Consider the following 14,456-nt stretch of genomic DNA (forward strand, 5'->3'; position numbering starts at 1 on the left):
GTAAATTATTAGTTCAAATAGAGTACATTCCTTCTAATATCTACTTGAGATTATCTGCACTGAAGTGGAAGAAGGTAATTCTGAAACATGAAGTATCTATGATTTTTATATAACAACTCCCAACTTTTAAATGTTAGTCAATAACTCAAACACTTTTGATATAATTTTAAACCACAGTGATACATAAAGGCTCTCCTTACTCAGAATTTAATAAACTTTTAACATTATCATATGTGCTTCAAGTCTTTTCATAAAAGCAACAAAACAAGGAAAATGAAATCTTTGATGCTCCCACTCCTGCTCTTATTTTTCTGTTAACATACCTAAAAGTATTCATCGGTATTGAATAATTTAATTTTTTAAAAAACACTGTGCGCCGGGCGCGGTGGCTCAAGCCTGTAATCCCTGCACTTTGGGAGGCCGAGGTGGGCGGATCACGAGGTCAGAAGATCAAGACCATCCTGGCTAACATGGTGAAACCCCATCTCTACGAAAAAAATACAAAAAACTAGCTGGGCGAGGTGGCAGGCGCCTGTAGTCCCAGCTACTCGGGAGGCTGAGGCAGGAGAATGGCGTGAACCCGGGAGACGGAGCTTGCAGTGAACCGAGATAGCGCCACTGCACTCCAGCCTGAGCAACAGAGCAAGACTCCGTCTCAAAAAAAAAAAAAAATACACTGTGCAATGTACGTTTACAGAAGCACAATTCACAATTGCAAAGATGTTAACCAACCTAAATGCCCATTGACTAATAGGTGGATAAAGAAAATGTGGTAAATATATACCATGGATATCATGGTGTATATTTAATACACCTTTCATCAGCCATTGAAAAGAACAAAATAATGTCTTTTCAGCAACTTGGGTGGAGCTGAAAGCCATTATTCTAAGTGAAATAACACAGGAGGGGAAAATAAAAAACTGTATACTTTCACTTATAAGTGGGAGCTAAGCTATGAGTACGCAATGGCATACAGAGTGATATAATGGACGTTAGAGACCAGAAAAGGGAAGTTGGTAGGTGAGCTAGGGATAAAAAAAACAACACATTAGGTACAAAATACAATACTCAGGTGATGGGTGCACTTAAAATCTCAGAATTCACCACTATACAATTAATCCATGTAACAAAAAACCACTTGTACCCCAAAAGCTACTGAAATATTTTTTAAAAAAATAAAAACATAGGCCAGGTGCAATGGTTCATGCTTGTAATCCCAGCACTTTGGGAGACCGAGGCAGGTGGATCACTTGAGGTCAGGAGTTCAACACAAGCCTGGCCAACATGATGAAACCTCGTCTCTACTAAAAATACAAAATTAGCCAGGCGTGGTGCCTCATGTCTGTAATCTCAGCTACTTGGGAGGCTGACAGGAAAACTGCTTGAACCTGGGAGGCAGAGGTTGAAGTGAGCCAAGATCATGCCACTGTATTGCACCCTGGGTGACAGGGTGAGACTACATCTCAAAAAAAACAAAAACAAAAATAAAAATAAATAAAAACATAAAAATAAAATATAGAAAATTTTTTAAAAGCATGCAAAAAAAAAAAAAAAACCCCACTCTGCAGACATAAATCATGCCTGGGCTAGTGTATAATATCTAATTTAGAACATAAAATTCATAATTGAGAGTCAGTCTATGTGGAATTCTATACTAAATATGGAAGGGTTGAAGAAACAATAAGCATCTTATCATCTTACCATCTTAATAAGAAGAAAGTTATTTTTCAAGAAAAAGATAAACTTCGTTATAACATCCTAATATGCTAAATTCTCATCTGATAATATGTCATTTCATATTACTCAGTTCAAAACCTTTTTAACCATAATGGCATATCACTTTATTATAATAAAAATCATGTTCACCTATATGCTTGGTCTTTCAGAAATCACAGTAAGAAATCAGGCCAGGCACAGTGGCTCATGCCTGTAATCCCAGCACTTTGGGAGGCCGAGGCGGGTGGATCATGAGGTCAGAAGATCGAGATCATCCTTGGCTAACACAGTGAAACCCTGTCTCTACTAAAAAAAATACAAAAAATTAGCTAGGCGTGATGGCAGGCGCCTGTAGTCCCAGCTACTCAGGAAGCTGAGGCAGGAGAATGGAGTGAACCCAGGAGGCAGAGCTTGCAGTGAGCTGCAATCGCGCCACTATACTCCAGCCTGGGCGACAAAGCGAGACTCCGTCTCAAAAAAAAAAGAAATCACAGTAAGAAATCAAACTAGTTGAGCACGCTGGTTCAAGCCTGTAAAACCACCTCTCAGGAGGCTAAGGTGGTAGGATTGCTTGAGCCCATGAGTTTGAGGATGCAGTAAGCTATGATCATGCCACTGCACTCCAGCTTGGGCAACAAAGTGAGACTGCCATCTCTACAGAAAAAAAAAAAAAATTGCCAAGTGTGGTAGCACTACTACTTGGGAGGCTGAGGCGGGAAGATCACTTCAGCCTAGGACTTCGAGGCTACAGCAAGTTGTGATTGGCTGCAGTGAGCTATGATTGCACCACTGCACTCCAGCCCAGGGGACAGAGTGAGACCCTGTCTCTAACAACAACAACAAAAAAAAACTGTATCTGTAGAAAATAAGGTGATTTTAAATTATAAAGGGAAAATTCTATATGAAAACACTTTTTCGCCAGGCACGGTGGCTCACATCTGTAATCCCAACACTTTGGGATGCTCAGGCAGGTGGATCACCTGAGGTCAGAAGCAAGACCAGCCTGACCAACACAGTGAAATCCCGTCTCTAGTAAAATTACAAAAATAAGCCGGGTGTGGTGGCACATGCCTGTATTCCCAGCTACTCGGGAGGCTGAGGCAGGAGAATCGCTTGAACCGGGGAGGCAGAAGTTGCAGTGAGCTGAGATCGCTCCACTGTACTCCAGCCTGGGCAACAGAGCAAGACTCTGTCTCAAAAAAAAAAAAAAGAAAAAAGAAAAGAAAACACTTTTTCACCAACATCACCATTATATCTTATTCTCAAAAATTTAATAAGCCTTAAAATAGGCATGCATGCAAGACTGAAAGGCCCTAAATATGAATGCTCCCAAATGGAGTTGAACTTTTGTCAGCAGTCCCAATCTCTTCATGGTGGCTCCATTTTGCAGGAAAGGAGAATGGCTTTGCTATTCATCAGTTTACTGCCATTCCTCTCCTAGGGAACTCATCACCCTGCTGGCCTCATTTCCATTTCAAAATATACCCAGCATGAGCATTGGCAGAATGGCTGCGAGGGAGATAAAGTGTCTTAACATTTTTACTATTTTGCCTCCATAACTTCTAGCACCACTGTACACAGTTAAACAAAATAAATATTGTGGCTAGAAAATGAAATACTAAGCAAAATTTCTATTTTAATCTTACCTAAGCAGTAATTCTCTAAGTTTTGCAGAAAACTCCTTCCTTTGGAAACGCAGAAAAGTCAGTGCTTGAGTTATCTTCAACAACTCTAATGGTTTATAGCTATCCAAATGTTTATGCAGAACTGAAGTAACTCTAAAAAGGATTGATAGAGCATATATTATAACCAGTTCATTCATTCATTACACATTTACTGTGGCGCTTTCACGCCAGACACTCTGCTGTGTGCTGGAGAAATAGCAATGAATGAGACGAGATTTTCTATTCCTGAAGAAATGTCTCAAGATGGCTCTAGAAATGTAAACAAACTAAAACAGAATGAAGTGAAAGCGATGAATTAAGTGTGAATGAAATAATATTCAATTATCAATAGTACAGGAAGAGAAAAGCATAGTTTTTCTTCCTCAATTTCACAGAGGATCAAATTCCACATCCTCCCCATAACAAAATCTTTACCAAGAGTTACCAATAATTAGCAAGACTAATTTAATTTTCTTCCCTAAATCCACTGGCCCTCAAATGAAGATGCTTAAAAGCAAAGGGAAATTCTAAAAGGCAGTAAGTTGGAAAAAAATGGGACATAAGAAATATTAAAATAAAGGAACATATAATAGGTCACGAAAAATTAAGCATATACAGTTAGGCATACATAAAAATATAAGTATATATTTTTTCTTCTGAAATCTCAAGTTACCGAAAAGCCAACAAATGGCAGTATGATTTCAAGGTAACATTGTGGTATGAGACAATCCAAGTTCATATAGAATTGACTGTACTGCAGAAACTTTCCTTTTGAAAATTACAGACTTGGTGGTAATTTTGGGAGAATTGCTTGAGCCCAGGAGTTCAAGACCAGACTGGGCAAAATAGTAAGACCCTATCTCTACAAAAAATTTTAAAAATAAGAAAGAAAGAAAAGTAAGAAAAGAAAAAAATAAAAGGAGGGTCTTTATGGTCTCTATTTTACAAGGTTATGATGCTCTCTCTGCTTGAGTGTAATAGCACAAATAAAATGAAAAATGCTACAAACAATTGTCATTTCTACTTTGAAAACCAAACCAGCACTCTGGGAGGCTGAGGCAGATGAATTCCTCGAGCCCAGGAGCTGGAGACCAGCCTGGGTAACATGGCAAAACACATCTCTACAAAAAATACAAAAATTAGCAGGGCATGGCGACACGTGCCTGTAGTCCCAGCTACTCAGGAGGCTGAGATGGGAGGATCAGTTGAGCCTGGGAGGTGAAGGGTGCAGTGAGTTGTGATGGCACCGCTGCACTCTAGCCTCGGCAACAGAGTCATACCCTGTCTCAAAAAAAAAAAAGGCCAGGCACTGTGGCTCAGCACTTTGGGATGCCGAAGTAAGTGGATCACTTGAGGTCAGGAGCCCCATACCAGCATGGAGGGCTGGGTGCGGTGGCTCTCACCCCTGTAATCCCAGCACTTTGGGAGGTTGAGGTGGGTGGATCACTTGAGGTCAGGTGCTCGAGACCAACCTGGCCAACATGGTGAAACCCCGCTTCTACTAAATATACAAAACTTAGCCAGGCGTGGTGGCAGACGCCTATAATCCTGGCTACTCAGGAGGCTGAGATAGGTGAACTGCTTGAACCTGGGGCAGAGGTTGCAGTGAGCCGATATGGCACCACTGCACTTAAGCCTGGGCGACAGAGCAAGACTCTGTCTCAAAAATAAATAAATAAAATTAGCTGGGCATGGTGGTGGGTACCTGTAGTCCCAGTTACTCAGCAGGCTGAGGCAGGAGAATCCCTTGAACCAGGGAGGTGGAGGTTGCAGTGAGCAGAGGGAGTGCCACAGCACTCCAGCCTAGGGAACACAGTGAGACTCTGTCTCAAAAAAAAAAAAAAAAAAAAAAAAAAAAGAAAGACAAAAAGAAAAACAAAGTAGAACATAAACAGTGCCTTAAGTGTTAATTCCTTATTTCTTCAAAACAACAGGTAGATTAAAGAAAACCATTTTTCCTCAGAAAAAAATAGGTGCTTATGAATGACAAACTTAACATCATAAATTTCAGAAAGATACCTTTTAATCAGATGTGAATTTCTGCTTTCCATATCTTCCATTGCTCTCAACACTGCCAGGGCTTGCTCACCAGTTAGGTCCTCTGACATCAATAACAAAGTTGATTTAAGTCTAGAAGCAAAAAAAAAAAAAAGTTTTTGGTTGAAAAACTGAAAATTAGCTTGCAATTTTTTTTTTTAAATAACAGTTTTTGAGTAACAAATAGGAAAAAAAAGAATATAAACAAAAACTGAATTCAATATATAACCCCAGTGTTCTCCCCACATTACTCGAATATAAAATAGTACTGAATAAAGAAAAATATATTGTCTTCTTCAACGAAATTCAGGCCTTAGTATAATCCAATCTTAAACTGTTTGAAAAATAAAGGTAAAGATCTTTTAAGATTTTCAAATAATACAAGGTTATAATGGTTATAAAATACTATGATTCAGTGAAATTATTCAATACTAGAGAGCTAAGAAATGAACAACTGATATTCTGACAATTTCCCAAATGTTGTAAAACTGAATAGGAATCATCTAGGAGTCAATAAACCTGCATAGTATCAGAAATCTCATATACTAAGCACTTGATATAACAGTATAAACTGAAAATTAACAAAGATGGTCCATTTTGACTATGATTAGTTGTCAGTTGAACTATCCAAAGTAGTGTAGTAATGTTAAGTATCATGATACATGTGTCTTTTAGAATCATTTAGAAAGCAAGCTCAAAACGTGACATCTGAGGATAGGATAAACTAATTGCCTATACACACTGGATAACTCCATGCCATCCTTTCCACCAACCTTTTCAAACATTTCAAAACCAGTTTCTCCACAAATTTTTCCCAACCACTTCAGTCTATATTTTTCTCACTTCTGTCTGCTCACAGCACTATCCATATCACTAATTTTATTGTTTTTTCATAAACTATGTTGTTACGGTATTTACGTATTTCAATTATATCTATCCTCTCAATTGCAATGTAAATTCCTTGAAGACAGAGACTCAGTTAAATCCAACTTTTGTACTGCTTTAGCACTGAGATTTTAATAGTACTTGATGACAAAAAATGGTTCCAATAGTTTGTTTGTATGTCTGTTTCTTTGTTTGTTTTGAGATGGGGTCTCACTCTGTTGCCCAGGCTGGAGTGCAGGGGCATGATCTCAGCTCTCTGCAACCTCCGCCTCCCAGGTCCAAGCGATTCTCCTGCCTCAGCCTCCCAAGAAGTTGGGATTACAGATGCCTACCATTGCACCTGCCATCACTCCCGGCTAATTATTTTTTGTATTTTGTTTGTTTGTTTTTTGAGATGGAGTTTCGCTCTTGTTGCTCAGGCTGGAGTGCAATAGCACAATCTTCGCTCACTGCAACCTCAGCCTCCCAGGTTCAAGCGATTCTCCTGCCTCAGCCTCCCAAGTAGCTGAGATTACAGGTGCCCACCACCACGCCCGGCTAATTTTTTGTATTTTTAGTAGAAACAGGTTTTCACCGTGTTGGCCAGGCTGGTCTCAAACTCCTGGACTCAAGTGATCCAACTGCCTCAGCCTCCCAAGGGGCTGGGATAACAGGCATGAGCCACCATGTCTAGCCCTTTTTTTTTTCGTATTTTTAGTAGAGTCGGAGTTTCACCATGTTGGCCAGGCTGGTCACAAACTCCTGACCTCAAGTGATCTGCCGTCACTGGCCTCCCAAAGTGCTGGGATTACAGGTGTGAGCCACCATGCTGGGCCCCAATAGTTTTTAATAATCACCTTGTTTCCATCTTGATATAGTCTTAAGATGTGCTCTTAAATTTTTTCATATAATTCAAAGTACTCTTTTTTTTTTTTTTTTTTTTGAGTCAGAGTTTCACTCTTGTTGCCCAGGCTGGAGTGTAATGGCGCGATCTTGGCTCATTGCAACCTCTGCCTCCCGAGTTCAAGCGATTCTCCTGCCTCAGCCTCCCGAGTAGCTGGGACTACAGGTGCCCGCCATCACGCCCAGCTAATCTTGTATTTTTAGTAGAGACCGGGTTCCTCCATGTTGGTCAGGGTGATCTCGAACTCCCCACCTCAGGTGATTCACCTGCCTCGGCCTCCCACAAGTGCTGGGATTACAGGCGTGATCCACTCACTGCACTCAGTCACAAAGTACTCTTAAAAAATAAAACTTTCTCCATAAAGTTTTTCCTAACCGAGTAATGATTCCCCTAGTATGCAACTCTTGGAACCCCTGCTTAAGTAAATCTACTAATCATACTTATGTGTTAGGATTATTATATACAATTCTTTTTTTTTTTTTTGAGACAAGGTTTCATTCTGTGCCCAGACTGGAATTCAATGGAGTGATCTCAGTTCACTGCAGCCTCAGCCTCCTTGGGCTCAGGTGATCCTCACGAGTAGCTGTGACTCTAGGTGCGCACTGCCACATCCGGCTAATTTTGAATTTTTTTGTACAGACAAGGTTTCACCATCTTGCCTGGGCTGGTCTCAAATTCCTGGGATCCAGGGATCCACCTGCCTCAGCCTCCCAAAGTGATGGGATTAAAGGTGTGCAACAATGTGCCCAGCTTGTAATTCTAAATAATTCATACAATTATGCTGGGTGGGGGAATTTTATGTCTAGTATAAATCCAGTCACATGGCCTACGAAGAGAGAATCTTATCTATTAACCATACTTGTATGTTAATTTAATATTTGTTCATCATTATATTTCAAATATTACTACCTACATCAATATCTAGCAAAACTGGAAATTCCTAAATGAGAGGCGCCACATAAAATTTGCTCAAACCTGACATGGGGACATATGCCGAGTGCATAATAAATGCTTTGATGACTATTGTGATGAAACAACAAAGCATAAAATGGTACTCTGCTATGACTACTATAATTCTAAATATTCCACAGACTTACACTGGGTGGGGGAGTCTTGTGTGTAAATCCAAGTCACGTAGCATAGAAAAGGAGAATAAAAACACATGGCGTTTCCCCTCATTTTTTTTCATGTTGGCCCAGTATCAGAGGTTTACCTTTCAGAACACAGCAATAGACTAAGAGTTTGAGATGTAAATTAGAATAATCAGAAAAAGAATCAAGGAGCAGAGCATAAGAGATTCTTTTCCCTTCCACAACCTAATGGGGTGATATTTGTACCTCCCAGAGCTGCAAGGAGACGTAAGCTTGAAGGCTCCACATATTCACAACAAAAAAAGTAATGCATTTTAAACTGAACTTACTGTTTCTTTTCTTCAGGTCCTGCAATGGGTCCCAATGTTACAAACAATTTTACAAAGCTAGCAGGATGATTACACAGAGGGATCATTTCAGTTAGCTTCTTTTTAGCCATCATAGTAAATTCAAAACTATTAAAGTGTAGAAGCTTGTATAGCCTAAGTATTTTACTGATGGAATCCAAATCAAGTTGGTCCACATTACTTAAAAATATGTTATTACACTTTTCTAATAATGGTTGATAACAATATTTAATATTTCGAAGAAACCGTGTTATTCTTGTTGCAACATTGACCTCAGAAGAATCTATGGTGTCAAAAAGAAGTTCTGTTTTGTTCACCAGTTGTTGTTGAAAATGTCGTGATATTAAAGAAGATATGTTGACCATCAAGACAGACAAGGAACTGAAAAAGAAAACAGATGCAAAGATTTTTACATCAATTAAAAATGATCTTTTTTTTTTTTTAGTAGAAACAGAGTCTTGCTATGTTGCCAGGGTTGGTCTCAAACTCCTGGGCTTAAGCAATCCTCCCACCTCAGCCTCCCAAAGTGCTGGGATTACAGGTATGAGCCACTGCACCCAGCCAAGAATAATCAACTCTAAAACTAAACAATTAGATATGGAAAGGAAGTGGTAAGAATATTATGAGTTTTATGCCATAAAATTTTTCTTTTAAATACTAGTGGTACTTGAATTCAGATTTCTTAGTAATCAAATCCTTTCAGACAAAAGGCATGGGAGTAATATTTTTCATTGAGAGCATCAAATGCCTTGTTTTATAGCAAAAACTACTTCGGTGGAAAATATTTTAGTGAAACTTATTCAGAAATCACTTTGGACCAGGCCAGGCACGGTGGCTCACGCCTGTAATCCTAGCACTTTGGGAGGCTGAGGTGGGTGGATCATGAGGCCAGGAAATCGAGACCATCCTGGCTAACATGGTGAAACCCTGTCTCTACTAAAACTACAAAAAATTAACCAGGCATGGTGGCGGGCGCCTGTAGTCCCAACTACTCGGGAGGCTGAGGCAGAAGAATCATTTGAACCCGAGACGCAGAGGTTGCAGCGAGCAGAGATCGTGCCACTGCACTCCTGTCTGGGCGACAGAGCGAGACTCCGTCTCAAAAAAAAAAAAAAGAAATCACTTTAGACCAACAACGCATGAATGCAACATTAAAAGTTTCATTTCATTTTTTTAGAAGTAGACATTTTTTATTATTCCTTTCTCTGTGTGTCTATAATTTGCTAATAAAAACTTGGCAAAATTTTTCTCACTAGTGAATAATTTCAGATTTTTAAATACTTTATGCTTAATTGATATTAATATACAACAGCAAGACAGTACTGAACACGGGATGGCATTCAACATTTCTTCACTCAATAAGCACTTGAGCATAAATCACCTTTCTAGACACTGTGGAAGACACCAAAATTACTAAGTTGTGGTCCCTATTTTCAAAAGACTGTTCTTACATAATATAAAAATCAGAAAACTGTAAGAATACACCTTTAATGAAAAGTATGCAAAACAGAAAAGATATAAGATAAACATTTAGGGATGATAATTAGAAAACAATCTACAAAAAAGACAAAAATATAATAGAAAATAATCTTACCCATTAGGATAGTGAGACGTGCTATTTTTTGTTTCCAAATTTCTCTAATCTTTTTAATAAAGTTAATTAATATTTTTTAAAATCTCCAGTTGTACAATACTTTGGCTTCTCCAGTTACAATGTTTAATATCAAGATTAATTAGCATTAATTATCAACCTAACATTGCTCTTTAATTTAACCATCAATCCCCCAAAATGATTTTTTTTTTTTTTAATACGAAGTCTCACACTGTCACCACACTGGAGTGTGGTGGCGTAATCTCGGCTAACTGCAAACTCCGACTCCCTGGTTCAATCAATACTTTTGCCTCAGCCTCCTGAGTAGCTGGGATTACAGGCACGTGCCACCACGCACAGCTAATTTTTGTATTTTTAGTAGAGACGGGGTTTCACCATGTTGGCCAGGATGGTCTCGAACTCCTGACCTCGTGATCTGCCCGCCTCGGCCTCCCAAAGTGCTGCAATTACAGGCATAAGCCACCACACCCAGCCCAAAATGATTTTTTTTTAAAACATGTAGCTTCTCAAAGTGGTCTATAAGAGTTTTTAAACAACAAGCTAAAATAATTACTATACCATGATTTTTTTTTTTTGAGACAGCGTATCATCGTGTCGCCTACGCTGAAGTACAGTGGTATGATCACAGCTCACTGCAGCCTCGATCTCCCAGGCTCAAGCAATCCTCCTGCCTCAGCTCCCAAGTAGCTAGGACTACAGGCATGCACCACCATGCCCTCCTAATTTTTTGTTTTTTGTAGAGACAGAGTCTTCACTACGTTGCCCAGCTTGGTTTTGAACTCCTGGCTGCCGGTGATGCTCCTGTCTCCTAAAGTGCTGGGATTATAGGCATGGGCCACATCACCCAGCCCCACAATTGTTTAAAAGGAGCAAAAGATGGCTGGGCGTGGTGGCTCACACCTGTAATCCCAGCATTTTGGGAGGCCAAGGCAGGTGGATCACCTGAGGTCAGGAGTTCAAGACCAGTCTGGCCAACATGGTGAAACACTGTCTCTACTAAAAAATACATAAAATTAGCTGGGCATGGTGGTGGGTGTCTGTAATCCCAGCTACTGGGGAGGCTGAGGCAGGAGAATCTCTTGAATCCGGGAGGCAGAGGTTGCAATGAGCCGAGATCGCGTCACGGCACTCCAGCCTGGGCAACAGAGGGCAATTCTGTCTCAAAAAAAAAGAGCAAAAGACTTAAACAAATGCTTCATGAAAAAAAGATATACAAATGGCCATAAGCACATGAAAAAATGTTCAACATCATTAACAGGAAATCGCACACTAAAACCACAATGAAATACCACTACACACCCAGTATAATGGCTAAGACTGACAACGTAAATGTTGGCCAGACTATGTAGCAACTAAAACTCATATATTGATGGTAGGAATGCAAAATATTATGACTACTGGGAAAATTATGTGGCAAGTTCTTAAAATCATACATATATCCTAGGACCCAGCAATTCCATTCCTAGGTAGCTATGCAAAAGAAATAAATATGTATCTCTACAAAAAGATTTGTATTAGGATATTCATTGCAGTTTTATTCGTAATAATGAAAAATGAGAAACAGCCCACAAGTCCACCAACAGATAAATAAACTGTGGTATATTTATGCAATAGGACACTACTCAGTAATAAAAGTAAATAAACTACTGATACATGCAACAACATGGATAAATCTTAAAACATAATGCTAAGTAAAAGAAGCTAGACAGAAAATAGTGTAAACTGTATGATCCTATTAAATGAAGTTTTGGAATGGGCAGAACTTGGGTAGGGTGATAGAAATTAGAACATTGGGCCGGGCACGGTGGCTCACGCCTGTAATCCCAGCACTTTGGGAGACTGAGGCAGGCAGATCACCCGATGTCAGGAGTTCAAGAACAGCCTGGCCAACATGGTGAAACCTGGTTTCTACCAATAACACAAAAATTAGCCGGGCGTGGTGGCACACGCCTATAATCCCAGCTACTCGGGAGGCTGAGGCTAGGGAATCACTTGAATCCGCTAGGTGGAGACTGCAGTGAGCCGACATCATGCCACTGCACTCCAGCCTGGGTGACAAGAACAAAACTCTGTCTCAAAAAAAACAAAATTAGCCGGGCATGGTGGCACACACCTGTAGTCCCAGCTACTTGAGAGGCTGAGGCAGGAGAATCGCTTGAACCCAGGAGGCGGAGGTTGCAGTGAGTCAAGATTGAACCACTGCATTCCAACCTGGACACCAGAACAAGACTCCATCTCAAAAAAAGATTAAAAAAAAAAAGAAAGAAATTAGAACACTAGTTGCTGACATGGTAGGGGGATAGGATTGACTGAGAAGGAACATGAGGAAACTTTCTTAGGTGATGGAACTATTTCCCTATCTTAATGTAGGTATATATTTGACACAACTGATGGAACTGTACCTTTAAGATTTGTAATTTCACATATTAATAAATTAAGCCTCAATTTTAAAAAATAGTAATCTTCCTGCATAATTAGTGTGTTTATCCAGAAGTAGCTTAAATCAAAAAATGTTTGTGATTGAAAAAATAAAACAACCTTCAGGTGAGAAACTTGGATAGCCAGGGGGTAGCACATATATATACACATATATATACACGTTTTTTTTTTTTTTAGACAGAGTCTTGCTCTTGTCACCCAGGCTAGAGTGCAATGGCATGATTTTGGCTTACTGAAACTTCTGCCTCCTGGATTTAAGCGATTCTCCTGCCTCAGCCTCCCGAGTAGCTGGGATTACAGGCACTCACCACCATGCCTAGCTAATTTTTGTATTTTTAGTGGAGATGGGGTTTCACCATGTTGGCCAGGCTGGTCTCTAACTCCTGACCTCAGGTGATCCACGTGAGTGCCTTGGCCTCCCAAAGTGCTGGGATTACAGGCTTGAGCCATCACACCCAGCCACATAAGTGTATTTAAAAAAAAAAAAAAAAAGGCAGGGTGCTGGGCATGGTGGCTCATGCCTATAATCCCAGAACTTTGGGAGGCCAAGGTGGGTGGATCACTTGTGGTCAGGAGTTTGAGACCAGCCTGGCCAACATGGGGAAACCCCATTTCCACTAAAAACACAAAAATTAGCTAGGCGTGGTGGCGGGTGCCTGTAATCCCAGCTACTCGGGAGGCTGAGGCAGGAAAATCGCTTGAACCCAGAAGGCAGAGGTTGCATCACTGCACTCCAGTCAGGGCAACAGAGGGAGACTCCATCTCAATAGAAAAAAAAAAAAAAATGCAGGGAGGTAGGGTGGAGTGGGGCAAGGAAAGCAGGAAATTACTATAATTTAATTTTACCAAAGTGCTAATCACTTTGTAAATATGCTAGAAAAAGCTGTATCTGAAATGCCAAAGACAATCAGTACTGGATTATGAAGGTGAGCATTGACAGTAAGTAATCTTAGGTTAAAAACAAAACAAACCCACAAACCACTGGTATGAAAACCAGAGAAACTCCTCAAATGTTACTTTCAAATTAATAGTTCCTTGATATTCAGGAAATGCAATTATTAACTCTCCTTTATGAAACTGAAAAGAAAGTACTCCCAGATGGAAAGAATAAGAAAGACATAATTATATGTAAAATTTGTGAATTTATTAATTTATTATAAATTATTAATTTTTTTATTGCGGTTTTTTTTTTGCTTTTTTTTTTTTTGTTGGTGGTGGTGGTGTTTTGAGACCGTCTTGCTCTGTTGCCCAGGCTGGAGTGCAGTGGCACAATCTCAGCTCACTGCAACCTCCACCTCCCCTCCCAGGTTCAAACAATTCTTGTGCCTCAGTCTCCCGAGTAGCTGGGATTACAGGTGCCTGCCACCATGCCCGGCTAATTTTTTTATTTTTTGTAGAGATGGGGTTTTCGCCATGTTGGCCAGGCTGGTCTCGAACTCCTGACATCAAGTGATCCACCCACCTGGGCCTCCCAAAGTGCTGGGATTACAGGTGTGAGCCACCACGCCTGGCCAGTGAATTCATACTTAATTTAAGTACTTCTTGGGTTTACTTTATGATATAATAATAATATCTACTATCCAATACTGAGAAACTTCTATGTTCTAGATACTTATTCAGAGACCATTTTCAGTGGGTTTCTGACTGCCTTTGTTCAGAACTATCTTTTCAAGGATGTTTGTGTAGCAAACAGCCTAGGAGAATAGAGACAATGTCTTCTGTTGGAGCAGAGTAGGCATGCTTTATTATAAAAGATTCAGGTTTTCTAAGCTCAGAGCTCCT

General features: G+C 40.0%; 1 protein-coding gene across 9 annotated transcripts in view; it reads right to left on the bottom strand.

The window, feature by feature from the left end:
* FASTKD1 (FAST kinase domains 1) overlaps window positions 1–14,456 on the bottom strand; it is a 51,812-nt gene that overhangs the window by 23,385 nt on the left and 13,971 nt on the right. For 8 of the 9 annotated variants that reach the window (XM_031651337.1, XM_031651335.1, XM_031651336.1 and 5 more), the window contains 3 exons: window positions 8,606–9,004; window positions 5,400–5,510; window positions 3,363–3,494 (listed from right to left, as the gene is read on the bottom strand). In XM_031651337.1, coding sequence (XP_031507197.1) covers window positions 3,363–3,494; window positions 5,400–5,510; window positions 8,606–9,004 — 642 coding nt within the window. The remainder of the gene's footprint in view (window positions 1–3,362; window positions 3,495–5,399; window positions 5,511–8,605; window positions 9,005–14,456) is intronic. The other variant, XM_031651338.1, reaches the window with a different exon arrangement.

Source organism: Papio anubis, chromosome 10, assembly GCF_008728515.1.
Source record: "Papio anubis isolate 15944 chromosome 10, Panubis1.0, whole genome shotgun sequence".
In the NCBI taxonomy this organism is placed as follows: Eukaryota; Metazoa; Chordata; class Mammalia; order Primates; family Cercopithecidae; genus Papio; species Papio anubis.